The sequence below is a fragment of the Channa argus genome, chromosome 21 (genome assembly GCF_033026475.1).
Source record: "Channa argus isolate prfri chromosome 21, Channa argus male v1.0, whole genome shotgun sequence".
NCBI lineage: Eukaryota > Metazoa > Chordata > Actinopteri > Anabantiformes > Channidae > Channa > Channa argus.
The window spans coordinates 10,786,414-10,805,413 of NC_090217.1; the positions used below are offsets into that span (position 1 = coordinate 10,786,414).

The window sequence follows — 19,000 nt, forward strand, 5'->3', positions numbered from 1 at the left end:
AGCACAGAAAGTAGAATACCCAGCAGGAACAATGGCACTATACTAGTGGATTCTAAACTGGCATGATTTGAATGTGCAACAAAGGGAGGAAAAATATACATCACATCTCAACTGGGACAGATCCTGGAGGCAATGCAGTCAGCAGAGGTCAGGAGCGTTTTTCGTGACATGATAGAGTAGCTGGACAAACAGTGCTTGAATTTAAGTATAAAGTCACTTAGTACAATTACAGTACAATTAAGATGATTTGAAACACAAATATGAACATGATTCAAACTCACATCTTCACAGCTAGTCAGCATGTGATTAGGCCTACTGGACCACTACAACGTCTGCTTTATGAGAAGCTCTCAGGAGGCTCCCACTTTTGTGTTTGTGTGTTTATGCGCATGTTTCAGACCTGTTGTTACCCAACTGTGTGCGTGTCAGTTAGCAGAAATGCTGCCAACAAGAGAGGGAGGGGCCTGCAGGGAGTGGGGGGGGGGGGGGGGGGGGGTGCAGAGCAGGGACAAAACAACAGGGGCTGCCAGGAGTGTGTATGTGTGTGTTTGTCTCACAATATCACCGACCTCTTTCTGGTGAGAAACAGAAAGTGAGAATGTGTGTGTACACAAGTTCTCTAGCCTCTATCCTCTCAGAGACAAGTGTGTGCGTGTATGTGTGTGTTCATTAACCGTGACCATGTGTCTCCCCCCCATGCTCGAGCAGACGGCTCAGGCTGGTGCACGTGCCGCCAACAGAAGGAAGCAGCAGCTCAGGGGCAGATGCAAGTTAGCTCAGTGGAGCCACAATCAAAAACAAACAAGAGGTGTATGGGCAGGGTGAAGGACCAATGAGAGCAGGGTTTTACACTGCTGCCATTTCAACAACAAGTACTATTTTGCTAATTTCTATTCATGTTGCATTTTAAGGAATGACAACTGGTAATGGCTTATTAAGCTGAAGATTACAGTCTCCATAGCAACAATTATTACATTGTATGAAATGATGGTAAGCCCACATGTAAAAGAAGTATGTACAGCTTAGCAGCGGCTGTGTACGTTATGTGTCAGTTAGCACTGGCTCCTGAAAATAATGTTCACAACTTTTCTGCAGCTTTCTGTTTTTTTTCCTTTGTCAAATAAAAACTAACATTAAAATAAGGAAAGCAGTGCCTTTGTAGTTTGAGATTTAACATATGGATGTGTATTAATATGATTTTAATAAGCCTGTCAATTCTTCCATTTGCTTGCACATGGACAAGAAGCACACTAGAAAAAAAATCAGCCTTTATTCCAAGCAATGCAGCATATATTAAGGGCAGAAATTTTCACTATTGTCCATCTTGTGGAATAAGCAAGCTTGTGCGCAATCCTCTGGTCAATTACACTGTAAATTATTAAGTACTTTTCACTCACTAACACCCTGCTGAGTATATGGAGGCATTACCATGTGGTGCTGTGTGGAGGATGCAGTGATAAATAAGAATTATTGTATTGATCTAAATTGTTGTATGTGCATGAGCATGTTTTCTCTGTGCCTCTGTGTTATGACTAAATGTTTCCCTTAGTGAAGTATAGCGTTATGCCCTAGGGTTTATCTGTGTGACTGTGTCCCAAGGCCTAACTGTGTGTGGTCCTTACCATAGTGTGTGAGGATGCCCTGAGGAGTGACCACCTTGTTGCAGACATGGCAGACAACCAAATAAAAATCCTCCAGTGGTGGAAACTGGCTGTAGAGAAGCATCTCTGAAACATTCAAGAAACAAATCACGTTGAAGAAATATGATTCTTATTAAAAAGACACAAGACCAAAACAATTTAGGATCTTTTTGGAATATGGCAAACTTTTAATAGACACGCATTACTAGCAGATGGCTAACTCGGTTGAACCATCTTAACATAATAATATGAATAACATGCAAAGTAAAACAACTTTCCATAACAATTAAAAGGTTAAATGTATGATTTACATTTCAAATATGGAATGGGTCGGTTCATTAAATGCAGTATACACAACTGGAATTATTTGGGGTCAGCACTCGTCAGTCTCTCATTCTCAATCAGAGCCTATTAAAATTGTTCAATTATAAACATCTCTCTATTAAAAAAAGTTTAAGGTTGCAACTATTTTCATTATCAGCAAATCAACTAATTAACTCATTTTCTGGTTCTGAGTCTAAAAGTTAATGGGTTCAAAGTGTCAGAAAAAAAACTGAAAGGTGGCTATTAAAACTTATAAGGCCTATTGTGAGATCATCAAACATCTTGTATACCATCACTTGAATCTGAAAGGCAGACGTTGTTCAAATACCTTATTTGTAAATCTGTCGCTTTATCTGCTGTTCCAGATTATTTTTTTTAATTGGCCAACTGAATGATTCATTTGATTAATTGGTTAACTTTGTATTATTGTGATGTATTTTTTTAATATCACATTAGCCACATCAGCTCTGAGAGGATGTAAATTATCATTGTCAAACATTCAAACCCACACTAGCTTGTACGATATACACTGTGGACATTATTTCTGGAGTTACCAGAAATCCCCCACCTACTCCAAAAAAACTGAAGAGATATTAAAACGCAAAACAAACGAGTCAAAACAAACGAATCCTGTACCCAAATCTGCCCTGCTGAATGTACTCACGGCACTTATTAGCACAGGGCTTAAGCCAGACTCTCTGAGGGGAGGTGGCATGTGTTTAAATGTGTGTTTGCGGAAAACAAATAAAAATGAAGATCGTGTGGGTGTCTTACAGGGTAGGGGTGTGTGTCATCATGCCCTTGCATTGATGGTGAGCCTGGAAAGCAAAGGTTAGCCTCCATCAGTGTGTTGGTGCATGTGTAGATCAGGACAAGAATTTGCTTGGCTACAATATTACACACACGAGGGCGAACATGACACAAGTTTTTGAATTAGAGTTTGTGAAAGACTGAACCTATGTACAGTATGTGTATGTATAAGCCCAAAATATGATTTCATTACTCATGCAAATGGACACACACACACGCTGCGGCTCTCACGATTAGTCTTAGTAATAAAAAAACTAAGTAATCTTAGAAGTAAGATTTCAGAGTTATGATAACTATGACTGAAGGTTATGAGTAAGTAAACACAGAGTAACACAACTGATTTAAAGCTACAGCACTAATATATTAAAGATTATAAATTATAAAGATTACAATAATATTACCATATGATAATATTATTAACATTATGATATTACAATACATTACATGACAAATGAAATCTGACAAACACTGCAAGGGAACAAGTCCTATCTATCTAAAGTAGTCGAAATATTTTGTCCAAGCTCACTCTGTCAATAGGATCTTTCCTATTGACAGAGTGAGCGAGTTATTTATCACTCACTTTCCAAAGCCATAATTTTTAGACATGCTCCTAGATTAAATCCACAATCCAAATGTGTCTTTGCTGACAAAAAAACATCTTTCTTTTTTTTTTAACTGCAGTGCTTGTTTTCTGACCAAACATAAGGAGGTGCAAAGGGGCTACGATAATCCGAGTAGAAATGGAAAGGGCGTGGCAGAGTGTGAAAACCTCCTTTTAAATAATCAAAACAGTAACCGACTAAATGGCAAAGATTAGTAACATAGAGCCTAGAAACACTGTTGCCACGTTAGCTCTGTCTCACGAAAAGCTCAAAACATTGATCAGCATCACAAAAGTTTGTCTCTTTCCTGTCATTGCTTGAGGAAATTAGCAGATTTCTTCTTAATAAACTATCACCAGGGCTTTGCTAAGCAAATTAAAATTTATGATGGGAAAAATTTGTTCTCTGGCTTGTGGCAAGTTCTAAGGTTTACAGTAACACAAAAGGACTTTAGTGGCTGTACTGAAAAAAAAGCAAGAATGCAATTTCCTCTGCATCTGCCAAGTCAAATGCAAACGAAGTGTGTAGCCTACTTCTGCGGCCTGAGCTGTGTGCGTATGTGCGAGTGTCAGGCCAAGTGCTGCAGTCTGCCAAATCACAAGCCAGAAAATGAACTATAAAAACAACCAGTCACTGGTGAATAAGCTTGTCAGGAGCTACTAAAACAATCTATCAACAATCACTGATTACATTTTGAGTAAATCAACTCACTGGTGTAAAAGAGTTTGGAAAGTTACTTAAAAAGAACTTGCAGGTAAACAAATAGGGAAGAAGTAACTATTAATTTGAGATAAAGAGTAAACGAAGGTTATTTGACTACCACTATTGCCAAAATGAAAATAGAAGAAACACACTACAACACTTTTAAATGTTGTAAATTACCTACCATCAATGAATTTAGGGGAAATTTGGTTATTAAGTGTCACTTTTCAATGATCATTGTGCTGCAGCTAACCCTCCCCAAGGAGGGCTCAGATCACATCATCAGCCTCAATTTCTGTTGCATTTTAAACAAGCTCACCAGTTAATTGTTGGTACTGCACCAAGATGTCTGTAAACGGAAATAGGTGACAGGCCTGTTTTTCTCTAAGTAAACCTGCTCACAAAAGCAATCAAGCTGCAACATGTAAACCAAAGGAAAAAACGAGGCTCATTTATGAATGTGCAACATTTAAATTACTTACAACATACCCAATTCTTTAAAAAATATTTTCAAGGTCAGAATCATCTGAACATCAGGAAAACATAAGAGCCAAGTTGAAAATTTATGCCAGGGAAACTATTTGGAAAGGCATTTGTAAAGCAAACTATAAAATATGATGATGGTGACTCTACAATTACAGTCTAGCATCTAAGATACATGGGCATCTAGTCTGTTCTTCATGTTTGCTATGTATACACTAAGCACTTAAGTACTGGATTTTCTGTACTTTGCCATACGGCTTCTTTATTTCATTTCAAGAATTAAAAACATTAGATTAAAATGTACACTGGATTTTTTGCAGATTATTTCTAGTTTGTAAAATGTAAAAAAAAAAACAACACTAACTCAACTAATTGTTTTAGCTCGTTTGGTTCCTTTATCCATTTTAAACTTACGCATCACCAAGTATCATGTATCTTGAATCTAGAAAAAGCAGAACACATTTATCACTTTCTTTGACAGTGTCCCGGGGTTGACAGGCTAATATGACTAATTGCTGCTCAATTCATTTACATGCAAACAATAAAACCCCGTTTACTAAATGACTAATTTTGAGTAGTCTACTAAATGACAAGAGGTTTTTCCAACTCTCTGCAGAGGAAATTTTCACACAAGTGCTATAATCTACACAATGTAGTGGACTAACTTTGTATGCGCTTTGTATTTCTATGTATTTATCATCAAAAGAGTGTACAGAAAAGGCTTTATAGTGCCATCTCTTTCATTTACTCTTAATGATACAAATACAAATTAAATCTTGCCATTATTTATCAACAGGCAAAGAATTGCTACTATACCATACTTACTAAGAGAGTAGTAAATGTACAAATTGCAGCATTACAGCACACACCATTTCCAGTGGGAGGATGACAGTGGCTGCCACTGCAGTCAGACCAAGTTGCTATTGGTTGTCATCATCTCCACTGTGTGTATGTGCGCGAGAAAGTGAGAAAGAGACATACTGTAGATACCAATCGTGTCCAACACCACGTATCAACTGCTGCCAACCTGGCACCATCATCTGCAAATACGTGTGTGCAAGCCGAGGTGTCAAGTGAGTCAACATGAAATATGCGAATGCATGACAATTCACACGACTTTCATCGACACAGATTTACAAAATAACGCATTTAAAATGTTCCCCGTGGGTTCGTCAAGTTTGTAGGTGTCTGAGTGTCTACGTGTGTCACTCTGTGCAGGCCTCAGTGTCATGTTGCTAACAGATCAGCAATTCTGGAAACACCGCTCCAGTTTGGCTGAGAAGAAGGAGGACGAAGCATGGGAGTGAGCGTGTGTGGGGAGGGGGTATGACCAGTGAGAGCGAGAAGAGCTTCCCCAGCTCACTGTATGTGTCAGCGGGTTCCTATGACGAAGTCTGCAGCACGCTCAAAGTCTAAGGCATGACTCAAGAGTGTTACTGTGCAGCGCGTGCTCCTGTGGGTATTTATAAATGGTGAGGTATGGAGGAACTCCTCTGGCTCTGTCCCTTGAGAGGTGGGGGTAGAGGATGGAGGTACCCACTCAAAGCTTAGAAGTACCACACAAATTAACTACTTACATTTACACATAATAAAAACTATTTTTGAAACAAAAGTCCAGTACAACTCAGACAGCTGAATTAATAAGACATATCTTAGCTATACAACATCTGGATACATCAGGTTAAAGTTGTGTCAGTCTCTACATTATCGCTGAATTTATGAGAAATACTCTAGAGAAGATACATACTAATACAGCAAAACACAGAGAAATGCTTCAATTTCATTGATGCTGGTAATATACTTCAATATACTTAAGTTACTGTTCGTTGTCAATATCTCCACTATGTGACAATGTAGATCCACCGCTAGGAAATCATTTTTACTTGCCTCTATAATGAAAAACAGATATCTGTATTTTAGAACTCAACTAACATTTGCTCTATCTTGCCTTTTTGTATGTTTTTTTTTACATTTATAATACTTTGAAAGACCAGAAACAGTCAATAAGAAAGAAACTATTTTTTCAAGTAAAAATAACAAATATTATCCAGTAAGCTCCTCAAAATTTCTAAGTCACATCTAATAGTAAACAATATTTTGTATTTTACTTTTTCCACTGGCAACCAGTCAAAATGAATCTAATAATCTAAAAAAAACACACCTATTTGATGGATAAAATACTAACTGATTGGGGGAAAGATGATAGATAAATAATACATGTAGTAATGGGTAATACTGATGAAGTAACTGTAGGTAATGGTTATTTAAACTTATGTATGACTTTGAAAAGTAGGTAAGATTTCTGATTTCTGATTCTGATTTCAGATTTCTGTGAGGTGATGTTAAACAGAAATATCTTGGCATCGCTAACGCTGCAGAATCCCGTTAAAAAAAACAATAACAAACCTGCGTTATCTAAATTAGCTTCATTAACTTCCTTACCGTCTTTGCTGAGCTTCCTAGATTCACCTAGGCAGTAAAGCTTAATATCGCTGTTATCCCGGGTAGAATCTGCGTCTGAACACACACACACGAAAAAAAACTGCCACTTACAAAGACGCAGCAGCATTCACAACAAACTTTGGGGCCACGCGTGGAGCCATGCTGCTGTGGGGCTGGCTATCTGGTTAGCATTAGCTTGCTAGCGCCTGAGCTGCCTTCCTAAACCAAGTGGAGCTGTCAAAGCTAACAAACTTAACGTTACAGCTGGACAGCTGGGCGGATCGGTTCTGCGCGCCTCAACGGTGCAAACTCCGCATTCTCTCGGTTAGCTGTGCCCGCTCCGCTGTGCACGGCTGTCGAAACAGCCTATTAATATTGCATTTCGTAGTAATATTTTTGACAGTTACTTTGCTGCGATTTGACAGACTCTGCATGGTGGAGGAGCTTACTCAACTCAATCACACAGTTGGACCACGCACTTCCCGACACTTTGTCCGCAAAAATAACAACGCTACTGACGTGCGAACTTACTGTCAACAAAACGTAATTTAGCCGCACTGACGAAGGAAGACCAAGGTTCGCAAAGGAAGGTATCCGGACTTGGTATTTGGCGATCCAGTGTCGCCATTGCTCTTCCTTCTTGTTGCTTTGCTGAGAGCCGTTTTTTCCCCTCTCTCTCTCTCTCTCTCTCTCTCTCTCTCTCTTTCTCCCCCCTTCGCACGCAGCAGGCGAAAAACGAAAGAACGAGATATGCTGACGTCGACGTCGGCTGGCTTCGTCTCGGTTCGACATGAGTCGGAGGTTCACGGTTGTCCTCCAGTGCATGATGGAGAGGCTGACCGGAACTCAGGGAGCTGTTTACGGGTTCAAAAGTTCAGTTTATTGTTGGAACCCAAAGCCTGTTAACATTATACACGTTGCTGTAGGACGTTAAAGGTAAATACTTGTTATTCAGGTGTTGCTAATTTGTAGTACTGTTACTCAAGCAGTGTACATACGTGCAGATTTGAGGTACTTGTACATGTATTTGTATTCCAATACAATTCAGATTGAAATATAGTACTTTTTACTCCACTAGTTACTTTTTTTCAGGTATACGTTCTTATAAAAATATCAATTAATACGCGATGGTGTGTTATAATGGATTAATCACTTAACAGAACATAAAGTTGTTCAAATCAGCTACACCCAGTTTTAGCTTCAACTCATCAAGTCACGGTGTAACTGTAGAGTGCATGTACTTTTGTACTACATTTTAGAGCATTTACTTTAAGTTGAGAAATTTAATTGATTTTTTAGGACAAATACTAACATTTTTTACCCCTATCCTCTGTCACTAAAACTGCTGTAGCTTCTCAGTTGCAAACTACTTGTTTCTTTAAATACTAACTGATCTTAATTGTAGCCTTAAATAAAGTTTTATAGTTTTTATATGTTTAAACTCTCTTAGGAGCTGGGAGTACAGTAACAAAGGGACTTGTATACTGTACCTGCATTTTTTTAATGGGAAAAAATTACAAACATCAGGATTATTCATTCAACAATTGTTTGCAGTCAGTAATCTTAACGTGTCAGTTAATGTGGCTGAATATTAAATTTATTTACAGAACATAAAGCTTAGATTAAATGCATCCTACCTTGATTGTGTTTGTGCACACAATACCCAGGTAAACACAGAAATCTCATACCAGCGACTATACAGACCTGTAACTGTAAATGTAAGCTATTATTTATCATTTAAAAAATACAAAATCATAAAAGGTATCTTAACTGGTCTGGCTTCAGTATAAATGATAAAGTATACCAATGAAGCTACTGCTGTGCACTGACACGATTTCTCAGATATGAGATCACCTGGGGCCTTTTATGAATGTAAAATAAAAAGACTGATCTCTACACTGCTGCACTTTTTTATTTTGCAGGTCAAGGTTGGAAATATTTAATAGTATGAGCAACAGATTTAAATCCTCTCTCATTCATTAAAATTAAAGGGAGTACAGTAAGGATTTGCGAGTTTCCAAGTAATGAGTATAATGAATTTTTGAAGGGGAAGGCCACAACTGTAAATAACAGTAAAACCTCCTCATCATCTGAAGTGTGTGTGTGTGTGTGTGTGTGTGTGTGTGTGTGTGTGTGTGTGTGTGTGTGTGTGTGTGTGTGTGTGTATATATATATATATATATATATATATATATATATATATATATATATATATATATATATATATATATATGCGCCAATATATACATACATGTTTTTTGCATGCTTTTGTACAGCATCTTTCTAACAGATGGATGGCAATATATAAAACACGACACAAAACTTTACACACAATATAATAGACATAAAATAAAGATCTTAATGGATGTAAAATACGCTAATTATAAAACATGTAATAGAGGAAGGTTTTTACGTTAAAACAAAATGACAATGTCTGTAGGACACAACATAAGGCTAAACAAAGAGTTTTTATTGCAGGTTTAAATACCTCAATATTTTCCTCTTCTCTCAGATCCTCTGTTCCAGCAGCTTGGTGCATATCAGCCTAAAAGCAGCATCACCAAAACTGTTTAAACTTTAGTACAGCTAAAGCTTTATCTCCATCATGAGTTTATTAACAAAATGAATAGTGATTAGAGACTCTAAATTATTAAACCCACCTAAATTCTCTTGGTTATCCGGTTTAATTTTAGCAAAGTTCATTAACGCTTTACCTCTCAGAGAGCAGATAAAGCCCACAGCACTACATTGTCCCCTTGTGGCAGAAAGCAGAACCTGCATTTCATGTGGACAGAGGATAAACGGAGGTGGCATACAAATAGTCCCACTGTTAAGATATTCCTCCCACACACTGGTCACTTATAAAATACAGCAGTTCTATGATACAACAGCATGGTGCTACATCCTCATTTTAGCATTCATGACACATTGTGGTCTAAGAAAGTACATTAAAATCTCAACTCTTTCACACATAGGTACAGGAATAAACACACAAAAGGGTCAACTGTTGTGGCAAAGCCCTTGCTGACTGGTGTTAAAAAAACAGAATGTAGTGCATACATGGTCCTGATCACATGACACAACATGAAGTCTTTTGGCTTAATCATAAAGTAGAGAAGGATGAAAATTCAGAGGAAATGACAACTTTAAATGAAGGGAAGGAAATGACTAGACCTGATTAGTTTATGCTGATGGTTAAATTAGTAGAAACACCCACCATTACATACACACTTCATATGGCAATGTGTGATTGAAAGCAGTCTTTCCTTTTTTACAGACACAAGAACATCATTTTTTTCCATTCAAACTTCAGTTTCTCCCTCTCTCTCCACACACACACACACACACACACACACACACACACACACATATATGCAAAGGATGACTCAACCACAATGTTGTGTTTGTACACAGTGATCATTAAGCTCACAGGACAAACACAAGGCCACAGGACAAACAACACAAACTACTGTTATCTGTTTCTTCCAGGGCTTATAATAATGGTTTTGGTCACAAACACTTCTCCACATGACCAGGGTTGACAATGTGTAATTAAAACAGACCTTTTATAGAATAGTTTTCCATTTAAGGTTGTAACAGCAACATCTAGAAACTATTCCTCCATTCACTCGTACATTTTCATGGCCTTTTCTGGAATTAGGTCATGGTGGCAGCAGCTTTAGGCTTGTAATGGTTTAGAAATATGCAATGTCCCACCACAAGCACAGTCACAGATGTGTGTTCAAACATACAAGTTAGCAGATTAATGAAATGTTTAGAGATTAATGAAAAAATCATTAATTTTATTGAAAAAACAAACAAAAACAAAAAACAAAAGTATTTTGTATAAAAGTTTGTAAAAGTAAAAGCACTGAAATTGTGCATTCACAGAGAATACATCTTTAGAATAAGACAGTTTAAATGTAGGTTAAATGCAGAGGAATCATTGAAAATGCCGTAGTGCAGTGGATGATGATTATAACAGTGCAATGGCATAACCAGTACACCACACACAGTTGCTGTTTCATTTTTGTCCTTCAGCAAAGTAAAATGAATTTGAAAAATTAACTTACATGTTTACTATAAAAGTAATAGAAAAAAAGACAAAACAAATGCAAAAATAACTAAAACTAACCATTTAAGTATACTGAAAATGAAAAATAGAACCAAAAATAACAACAGTTTATAAAATACATCATAAACTCATTGTTACATGTCTCTTTAAGGACTCAAAACATCCAATGCGAAGGACAAGATTATTGCTTCAACATCACAAGGAGATATGAAAAAATCTTTTAAAAAAGGTGAAAAGAGAAGATAATGCTTTGGCAGAATAGTGAAGCAACAAAAGTGATGCGTGAATGTTTCAGTTAAAGAGTAAAGAGGAATTTAGCATGACATTCAAAATGATTAAGAAAGGACAAAGAATACTGATCCTATAACTGGTACCTTGGTAGAAAGGAAATAAATCAAAGCGTGCAGAGGTACCAAATGATTTTAGATGATTTTCCTGCACTTAAGACCCAGTAGCCAACTCTTAATCAAGTATCCTTGATGAATTTACATTCTCACAGTACTTTAAAGGACTTCATAAAACCATATCAAGCACCATATGAGTGCACTGTGCATGTTGTAATAAGAACATCACACAATGTGTAAATGTGCTACTGGAGCTTCCTGTTACATAGGTTGGAAGCCTGTTTAAACAGACTGTGTGTCTTAAAGCTTAAAAATCTATCTGAATTGTCTTATTGTATGCATGGATTTAGCCTACAGTGGAAAAACTGTGAGAATAATATGGTTCCTATCTATTTACTACATGAAAAAAGACATAATTAATTAATAATCCTATTTGATTTTGTCTAGATGTTGCCATGCAAGATAGCCACCACTAAGGGTTGCAACATGACTCAGGGTGAGAGAGCCAACAAATGATTATTTATTTGACTTACTTTCTAGATACACAACAGCTATGAATTTAAAAACAACAAAATGTGCAAAAATAAAATTGAACACAGAGGCAAATGAATGACAAATGTCTGGAGTATATCATAATAAATTCAATTTTTCTGTTTATGATATTATGCCTCATTGATAATAGTACTAACCTCTGGGTGACACTGAAAATTTTGATCAAGTTTTTCCTATTGCAGCAACTGTTTAAAAGCCTAAATGTTGCTCCATTTGATTGGTCATAATCTTAATATAATCTTAATAATATTAAGAAATTCAACCCATGTGCTTAAGTGGAACCAGAGAAGTAAGTAAATTGCTCTTCATAAACACAAACCACAATAAAGCTCAAAATGCTCAAAGCGTTTGTGCTTGTATCTGCTTGCTAAGGCATGAAAATCTGTATAATAATAGTTGTAACAAGGCATATTTTAAAATTATTTCAACTGGTGTAACTTTAGGAATAGCTTGAAGAGATAAAAATAAAAGCACACTTACAGACATTTAACTTACTGTAGGTGTGATATCTTCTTTTCCCCACACTACAGTACTACTGCAGGTTTGCTTTACACCCCTGAAGACAATTTTGAATTTATTTAGATTTCATTCAGAATAGTTTTTTGGTTGTATGTCCAAGACACTATGCCATTAATGTGCAAAGAATTGTAGGACATCAAGTCTTATTGGGTTACAACACACTAATTAAACTCTCTGTTTTACCTGCATGGACAACAATTCTTCCTTCAGTCTCTCAGTTTTCATCATCTTCATAGTGTTTTTTATGTATGCATGTAAGTGTATTACTCTCTACGTGTACTGCAATTGAATCTATATTTGAGTTTGTGTGTGCGTCCTCAATGTTTGTGTATCTGTGTCTAACGGAATGAAAGCATGTGAATGTGTTTTTGTGCGTGCTCTGCCATATATCGTATGTTAGATGGGTGCAGGAACCTGTTGCCTTCCGTGCCCAGACTGGGAAGTGATTTTCTTTGAGTGCCAGTGAGTCTCCTTGTACACAAACCAGGCGTTTCCCGCCCACACAAACATGTTGAGGTAGCCAAACACCTGCGAAAATAAAGATAGAAAAGAAGTGCAGTTTAGCAATACTGCAAAACACTAGTTATAAAGGAGGAATTACATAATATAGTGCAACTAGGACATTTAACACTGGACGGGTTTTGTATCAGTTGCAAAACTTGCTTTGGGCACTTGAGCTGTGTTAACATTAGCTTGACTCCAGCAAATTTGCATTTAGACATAAAAAATGTTGAGAAAAATGCTATTGGGTGAGTGTGTTAGTGAGTCAGACTCCTTAATGTTTATGCTGCCTGTTAGTATTGTATTACTTAAAATGGAGCGATGGGGCAATGCTAAAATCAGCTTTTCAACTAGTTTGGAGGACAGATAAGAAGCAGCTATGAAAATGTGGTGAGCTCACTTCTTTCTAACACCACGTCTCCAGATATTTTAAAATTTCTAACTTTGGAGCCACAAAATAAATGTTATTTATATATGGAGTAATACGCCACGAGAGATCTAAACATATTGTGCCCTTGTAACCTTGTCATTCTTCTCACCACTGAGATGTTGAGAGTTCGCATGTTGGCGAACTCTGTCACTTCACAGGTGATGTTGCTGCCCTTGCAGAGTGCTACTGTGGCGCTTAGGCCCTCCGTGTTCGTGGCATCCTTCACATTTTGTAGCCCCTTGGCCCAGGCAGACGAACACACAAGCCACAGAAAGACCAGGATCGCTGTTATCACAAAGTCCTGGGAATTAAGAAAAAAAAGAAGTCAGATCTCCCATTTTCAGTGACCCAAAAATCTGAATGTGAAGTTTTAACTTAAATGCTCACAAAAATGGGTCCAAATTCAGAGTCCTTGTAGACATGCATGTAGCCCAGATAAACCAGGAGAGCCAACATGCTGTACAGGAAGCAGATGACAGCGATGCCCACAAAGAACTGGGCCGAGGAGGCCGAGTCTCCCACCATGTGTGTAGTTGAGACAGAGTGGTTACAGATAGTGGTGTTTCCTTCGATGAGTAGAACTTGACTTAACCTGCAGACAATACCGAGGGAAGGTTAAAACTATTTATAATTGTCCAAACTGGTCCATTAGTGACAACTCAGTCCTAACTGTAAGCCAAAAGCATGTGTTTAGAGTCTCACCTAAATGGGTAATGATAGTTGGCACTGAGTGTTTCGTTCCTTCCATCGCCACAGAAGAAAGATAAAATGTTGCTCCCAGAGAAACCGCCACAGCTTCCAAAAGCAAATATTGCCGTGAGCTGATTGGACAGACAACAGAGAGAGTGTGACACTGATGTGAGGAAACCTAGACATATAATGTTTAATATTCCCCTTCTAATAAACACACAGTGCAAAATTAGTTTTAGTGAATGACATAGATTTTCAAGGGTTTTAACAAGTGGATAAATTATCAGTGTCTTTTTGTGCGAGGATAAAACAAACAATGTAATACATTTCCTCACCCGAAACATACATTTTGCATTTTTAATGTGAGGAGATGATAGATAAAAGTTCCTTAGACTGTGGGGCTTACATCGCTGCACTAATCCTGCCATTCAGCTGTTGAATTCTTTCTTGTAGGAGCAGAAAAGCATCTGATTTAGCGTGGAGGCCATGTGACACATCACATACTAAATTCTTTCAGTCAGGGTGGCTGCTGATAATCTTAACCCTTGAGCGGCAGCAATGATCATGTAGTGAAGCTCATTCACAGTCTCGCTGATACCACTTTATATCATCATCAAGTGTTACAGTATAATCACAATTTACTGCCCATCTACTCCTCGAAACATGCTAGTGTCATGTTTAACAGACAGCCGTCCCACAGTGCTATAGTCATTCACACATGGATTAGGAAAATACTTCAGAGAGAAAAGCAAACAAGCCTTTAGTTCAGCTGCTGCATGTCTTGTAGTTGTACAATAAGCATTTCATGCAGTGTGAGTTTCCATTAAAGAAATGGTTAAAGAAAACAAGGGTTGGGTTTGTGCTTAAAACTCAACAACATTTAGACAGGAGCGATGCTTCGGGCAAAGATGCAGCCAGTTCAACAAGATGTAAACACAACACGGACATGAGGCAGCATAAGCCTTCATTTGGAGTTGAATTTTTCCTGTTAGATCTATTTTGCTCTCTACCACTGAATGATATACCATGTTCCCCAGCTAGTCACTAACTTGGTCTGCACTTTGGATTTGGGAATGTTCCTAGTGCCCAGAGGATTTGTGCAGCACTTCCACTTAAACAGCTGCTCGATGCTCAGAGCGCAGAGAGCGAACCAACGCAGTACAAGCTGCAGTTTGGAAAACCAACATGATGCGCTGAACGACACAGCAATGCTCCATGGAGCTGAGGGGAACTGAAGAGTCCAGAAGTGATTCTCTGTCATTTTATCCCTTTCACAATTGATCCGTTGTTAATAAAAAACATTAATTATAGCAGTTGCAAGGTTACAATTGCCTCTCTTGTCTTTGTGGCCTAGATAACATGCAAAGAAGCACTACCTATGGTATCCAGGGTCCAAATTTAACAAAAAAAAGTCAGGTTATAAATACATTTTCCATCCAGCTGCACCACTTTTCCTGTATCATGTAGATGATGAACACTTAAAAATCTTTTAGAAAATGTATTCCTATGGTGTCACAATGTTTCTTTTCGCTCACATTATAAGATGAGGCCCTGCCCCACAGGGCGCTCATCCACTATGACACACAAAACTGTACATTTAAAAAAGAAACACTTGTTACTGACCACTTCTGTTCCATCTGTGCAGCTGGATTACACATCCACTGAAAAGTTCTTAAAACAAGGGCTGATCAGCTTTTAGCCTTTAGCTTCAAACCACAAGACCCACGTGTGCATCCACACATGCTGTGTACATGTGCACACACCTCCAACACACACGCACACACAAACCTCAAGGCCTATCTGTCTCCAGATCTTTCTCCAGATGTCACCGACTGCCACTTCCTGTTTTTCTGGGTGCACACCACTGTTAGCTACTTGTCTCACATTCCTGCTCCAACAGACTGTGTCACGCTCCCACTACGAGGTGGCTGAGCCACAGCAAGAATGCACACAACCAAACACACTTTGACATTTTGATGCTATCATTTAAGGGCGTATTTTAAATATAACTGCGCTGCAAAAAACTGTCGGACAGTTGAGTGCGTTGTCAAGTTTCCAACATCACCATTTAGTCATCAGTGTAGCAGCACATTCCCCAAACATGGTGACTTAGACTGTGAATACAGCAGTGCCTTGTCAGTGCTTTATCTTAGGCATCCCAGACATGTACAAACCCCTCCATAATAATCTGTGAACATTCCTGAGACAGCCAAATAAAAAAGAAACATCACTCTGACCACCATCCCAAAAACCACTGGGGAGTTTGTCCAGTTTGCCAGTGAGTTTCGTTGAGCAGGCCAACAAACCTGGCTCTGCCTCTTTTGACGGAGGAACCTGGCGCAGTTATGAGACAAACAGCTTCATCATCACTGTTCAACATGTTGACAGAATGGATCAGCCTTGTAGCTTGTTTGACACCTCCGAAATCCTCCTTCCTGTTCCTGTTTACTGCTGTATGGAAGATAATATCTACATACGTATGAGGGTTTAGGGGGAGCCACATTTGTGCACAGAAGCTCACAATGCTCATATTCAATTTACATGTTAGATTGTGTAAGTGATAAACCGGTCGCAGAAAGCTGCTGCCTGAAGGAAGGACCCAATCTCTGTCGGATGGAGTAAGTTGAAAGACACTAATTCAATATTAAGTTTAATGTATAGATCTGACAATCAATACTTGGATTATACAGCAGAATATGCTTGAAATACACACTTTTGCTTATGTAGTTTAAACCAGGGATATTAAAGTTGAGATTTATTGGTATATTATGCTAATGATTCAAGCTTCTGTCTCTTGTTGTAATAATATTGTGTGGCTGATAAGGAGCAAACAGGACATCCCAAGCATCCTAAGCCCCAAAGGAAAAAATATGTTAAGGGTCATACCGGCCAAAAAAATGTCCTCATCAGTCAGATGACTGGTTGTTACTGCTACTCTATAGCTCTTTCTATATATGTGTGTGTGTGTGTGTATGTGTGTGTATTGTAAGAAAATAGAACAGCTGAGAAAAACTGTAGCTGAGCCGCTTTACCCAGACTGGATTCCTCTGACCTACTTTTGTAGAGCAGAACTGATTACTGGACTTTCCTTCAGGAAACTGTTGCATTTTCTGTCATGATACACACAACCGAGAGTTTAAGTGACTTTGAGTGTGGGTGTGTGGGTGTGTGTATGAGTAGAAAGAAAAATGTTTCACCGTTCTGCATAGTTATTCAGAGGTAAATAATTGGTGAGAGATGCATTAATTTATAACTATGTCATCTGAAGGGCAGACCCAATGCGACTAGTATAACTGATCTGAAGTCTTTGTCCAACTTTTCCTTGTCAAACCTCTACTTTTTAAGGGAAAGGTTTAAGTTTCTAGTCTAAAGTGTGTAGGATGGCACACACACACACACAAAAAAACAAGTTAAGTGAAAGTATTTTTAAGAAATTACTGACCTATGTGTTTATCTTGCTTATTCTTGTGTGATAAGTTCAGCCAGTTTACATTTTAAACTTGTGCACAGATTTTTATTCGTTTTTTGCAACTATGAGGCAATGCATTATGTAAAAGCCACAAGCTTCTGATGAAAGATTTGAAAGTCATGGAAGTCAATTAATGCTATGTATGGATGCGTTCCTAAAGTCTTCGTCATATTTGTGCCGTTCAAACATTTCTAATATTATACTACTTTCAAACAATCCTCCTAAAACAGATTGTTGTTGGGATTTTTATCAAAGGTGAAAACTCGCCTGGAAAAAAAGGAAAATCCAAATGCTAAATGACTAAACCTTCCTGTTCGCTATTACACACACACACACGGTGTTTGCAGCAAACTTACCCACTCCACTAGTTTGACGAAGCCCAGAGGCTCCTTCAGCGGCGACAGGTTCAGTCGAAATCCGGTCATCATGATTGTGCTTGTGATCCCAAATCTTTATCCAGTTGTTCCTAAACTGTGGATGTTGGTCCAACAGGGAGGGGAAAGGGGGAGTTGTTTGACAGAATGACGTGGGTCTTACTGCCGACGCTGCAAAAAACGACCAGACTAAGTTATTTGAAGTAACTTTAACCACTCGTCTTGGCAAAAAGGCAACATAATCAAATTTTATCCACGGAGATGAGGTCGCTGGTCTTAATAAAAATCCTATGTACGCGTTTCGGGAGGTGTCACACCAAATATGAGTGGGCAAAAAGTCTATAGTAAGGGGGACATTTTTTGCAGCGTGGCCTGAAAGACGATCAAGTTCACTGGGCTCAGCGCGGTGATGCGCAAAATACGCAGGCGGAGAATAGACGCAAAGTTTGCCAAATGACTCACTTTTATGAGAACTTATGGAGAACGCGTCATGCGCATTCAGTTACAGGAAAGAAGCTGAATGCGTTACGCTGTCTGATCTAACTCCACACAGCTTCAAAAAAGTTTAGTTTTCTGTTACTGTGCTGGGCGGGAATCAAACGATGATACCATGAAAAGTAGCTTCAGTACAAACAGTGAAGTGGCACAGAAAAGCCACGCAGGCCTCCTCTGTGAAGTTACGACCCGAGTACAAAAATGCCTCGGAAATGTCATGCTGAGATTTTACTGGGCCCATCCCCTGAAGGACGGAGGCTGCCTCCTCTTTGCTGAGCAAGCAGTTGCTGGTCATATGCCTCTCGGAGCAGCCATGAGTACCGTTAGCAAAGGCTCATTACAACCTAAAGTGGCCACCAAGTCAAACTGCCGCGCATTGTGCAATTACCCTCCAAGTAGAAGAGAAAGCCCATCCCCAACAATTATACACACAAATATGTTTCCTCACCACAAGGAGGAGATTCAGACCAGTATGTGTCTTTGAGACAGTTATATACCTATTTGTTGAACATGATAAAGTGACGCTATATCGGTCAATATGAAAACAC

General features: G+C 38.5%; 2 protein-coding genes across 4 annotated transcripts in view; both read right to left on the reverse strand.

The window, feature by feature from the left end:
* atxn7l1 (ataxin 7-like 1) overlaps positions 1-7,701 on the reverse strand; it is a 30,034-nt gene extending 22,333 nt beyond the window's left edge. The window contains exons 1-3 of one of the 3 annotated variants that reach the window (XM_067490885.1): positions 7,535-7,701; positions 7,004-7,078; positions 1,623-1,727 (exon numbers count right to left, since the gene is read on the reverse strand). In XM_067490885.1, the coding sequence (XP_067346986.1) occupies positions 1,623-1,727; positions 7,004-7,078; positions 7,535-7,631 (277 nt within the window). In that variant the 5' untranslated portion in view covers positions 7,632-7,701. Of the gene's footprint in view, positions 1-1,622; positions 1,728-7,003; positions 7,079-7,534 lie in introns of those variants that run through there. The other 2 variants (XM_067490884.1, XM_067490883.1) reach the window with 2 other exon arrangements.
* A 3,088-nt stretch (positions 7,702-10,789) lies between these two features.
* Positions 10,790-18,518, reverse strand: sypl1 (synaptophysin-like 1). Its single transcript, XM_067490887.1, has 5 exons — positions 17,940-18,518; positions 14,127-14,245; positions 13,812-14,016; positions 13,534-13,725; positions 10,790-13,021 (listed from the first exon to the last, which is right to left on the reverse strand). Exons 1-5 carry the CDS (start codon positions 18,009-18,011, stop codon positions 12,890-12,892), a joined length of 720 nt encoding a protein of 239 aa, XP_067346988.1. The 5' UTR covers positions 18,012-18,518; the 3' UTR covers positions 10,790-12,889.
* Positions 18,519-19,000: the final 482 nt, after the last annotated feature.

What these genes read in the sequence shown, in the direction of transcription:
- sypl1 (XM_067490887.1), bottom strand. Translation starts at nt 18,011, where the DNA reads ATGATGACCGGATTTCGACTGAACCTGTCGCCGCTGAAGGAGCCTCTG. An exon ending in TCGTCAAACTAGTGGAGTGG is followed by an intron (nt 14,246 to 17,939) that starts GTAAGTTTGCTG and finishes CTGTCCAATCAG; the next exon opens with CTCACGGCAATATTTGCTTT. An exon ending in CTGAATTTGGACCCATTTTT is followed by an intron (nt 13,726 to 13,811) that starts GTGAGCATTTAA and finishes CTTAATTCCCAG; the next exon opens with GACTTTGTGATAACAGCGAT.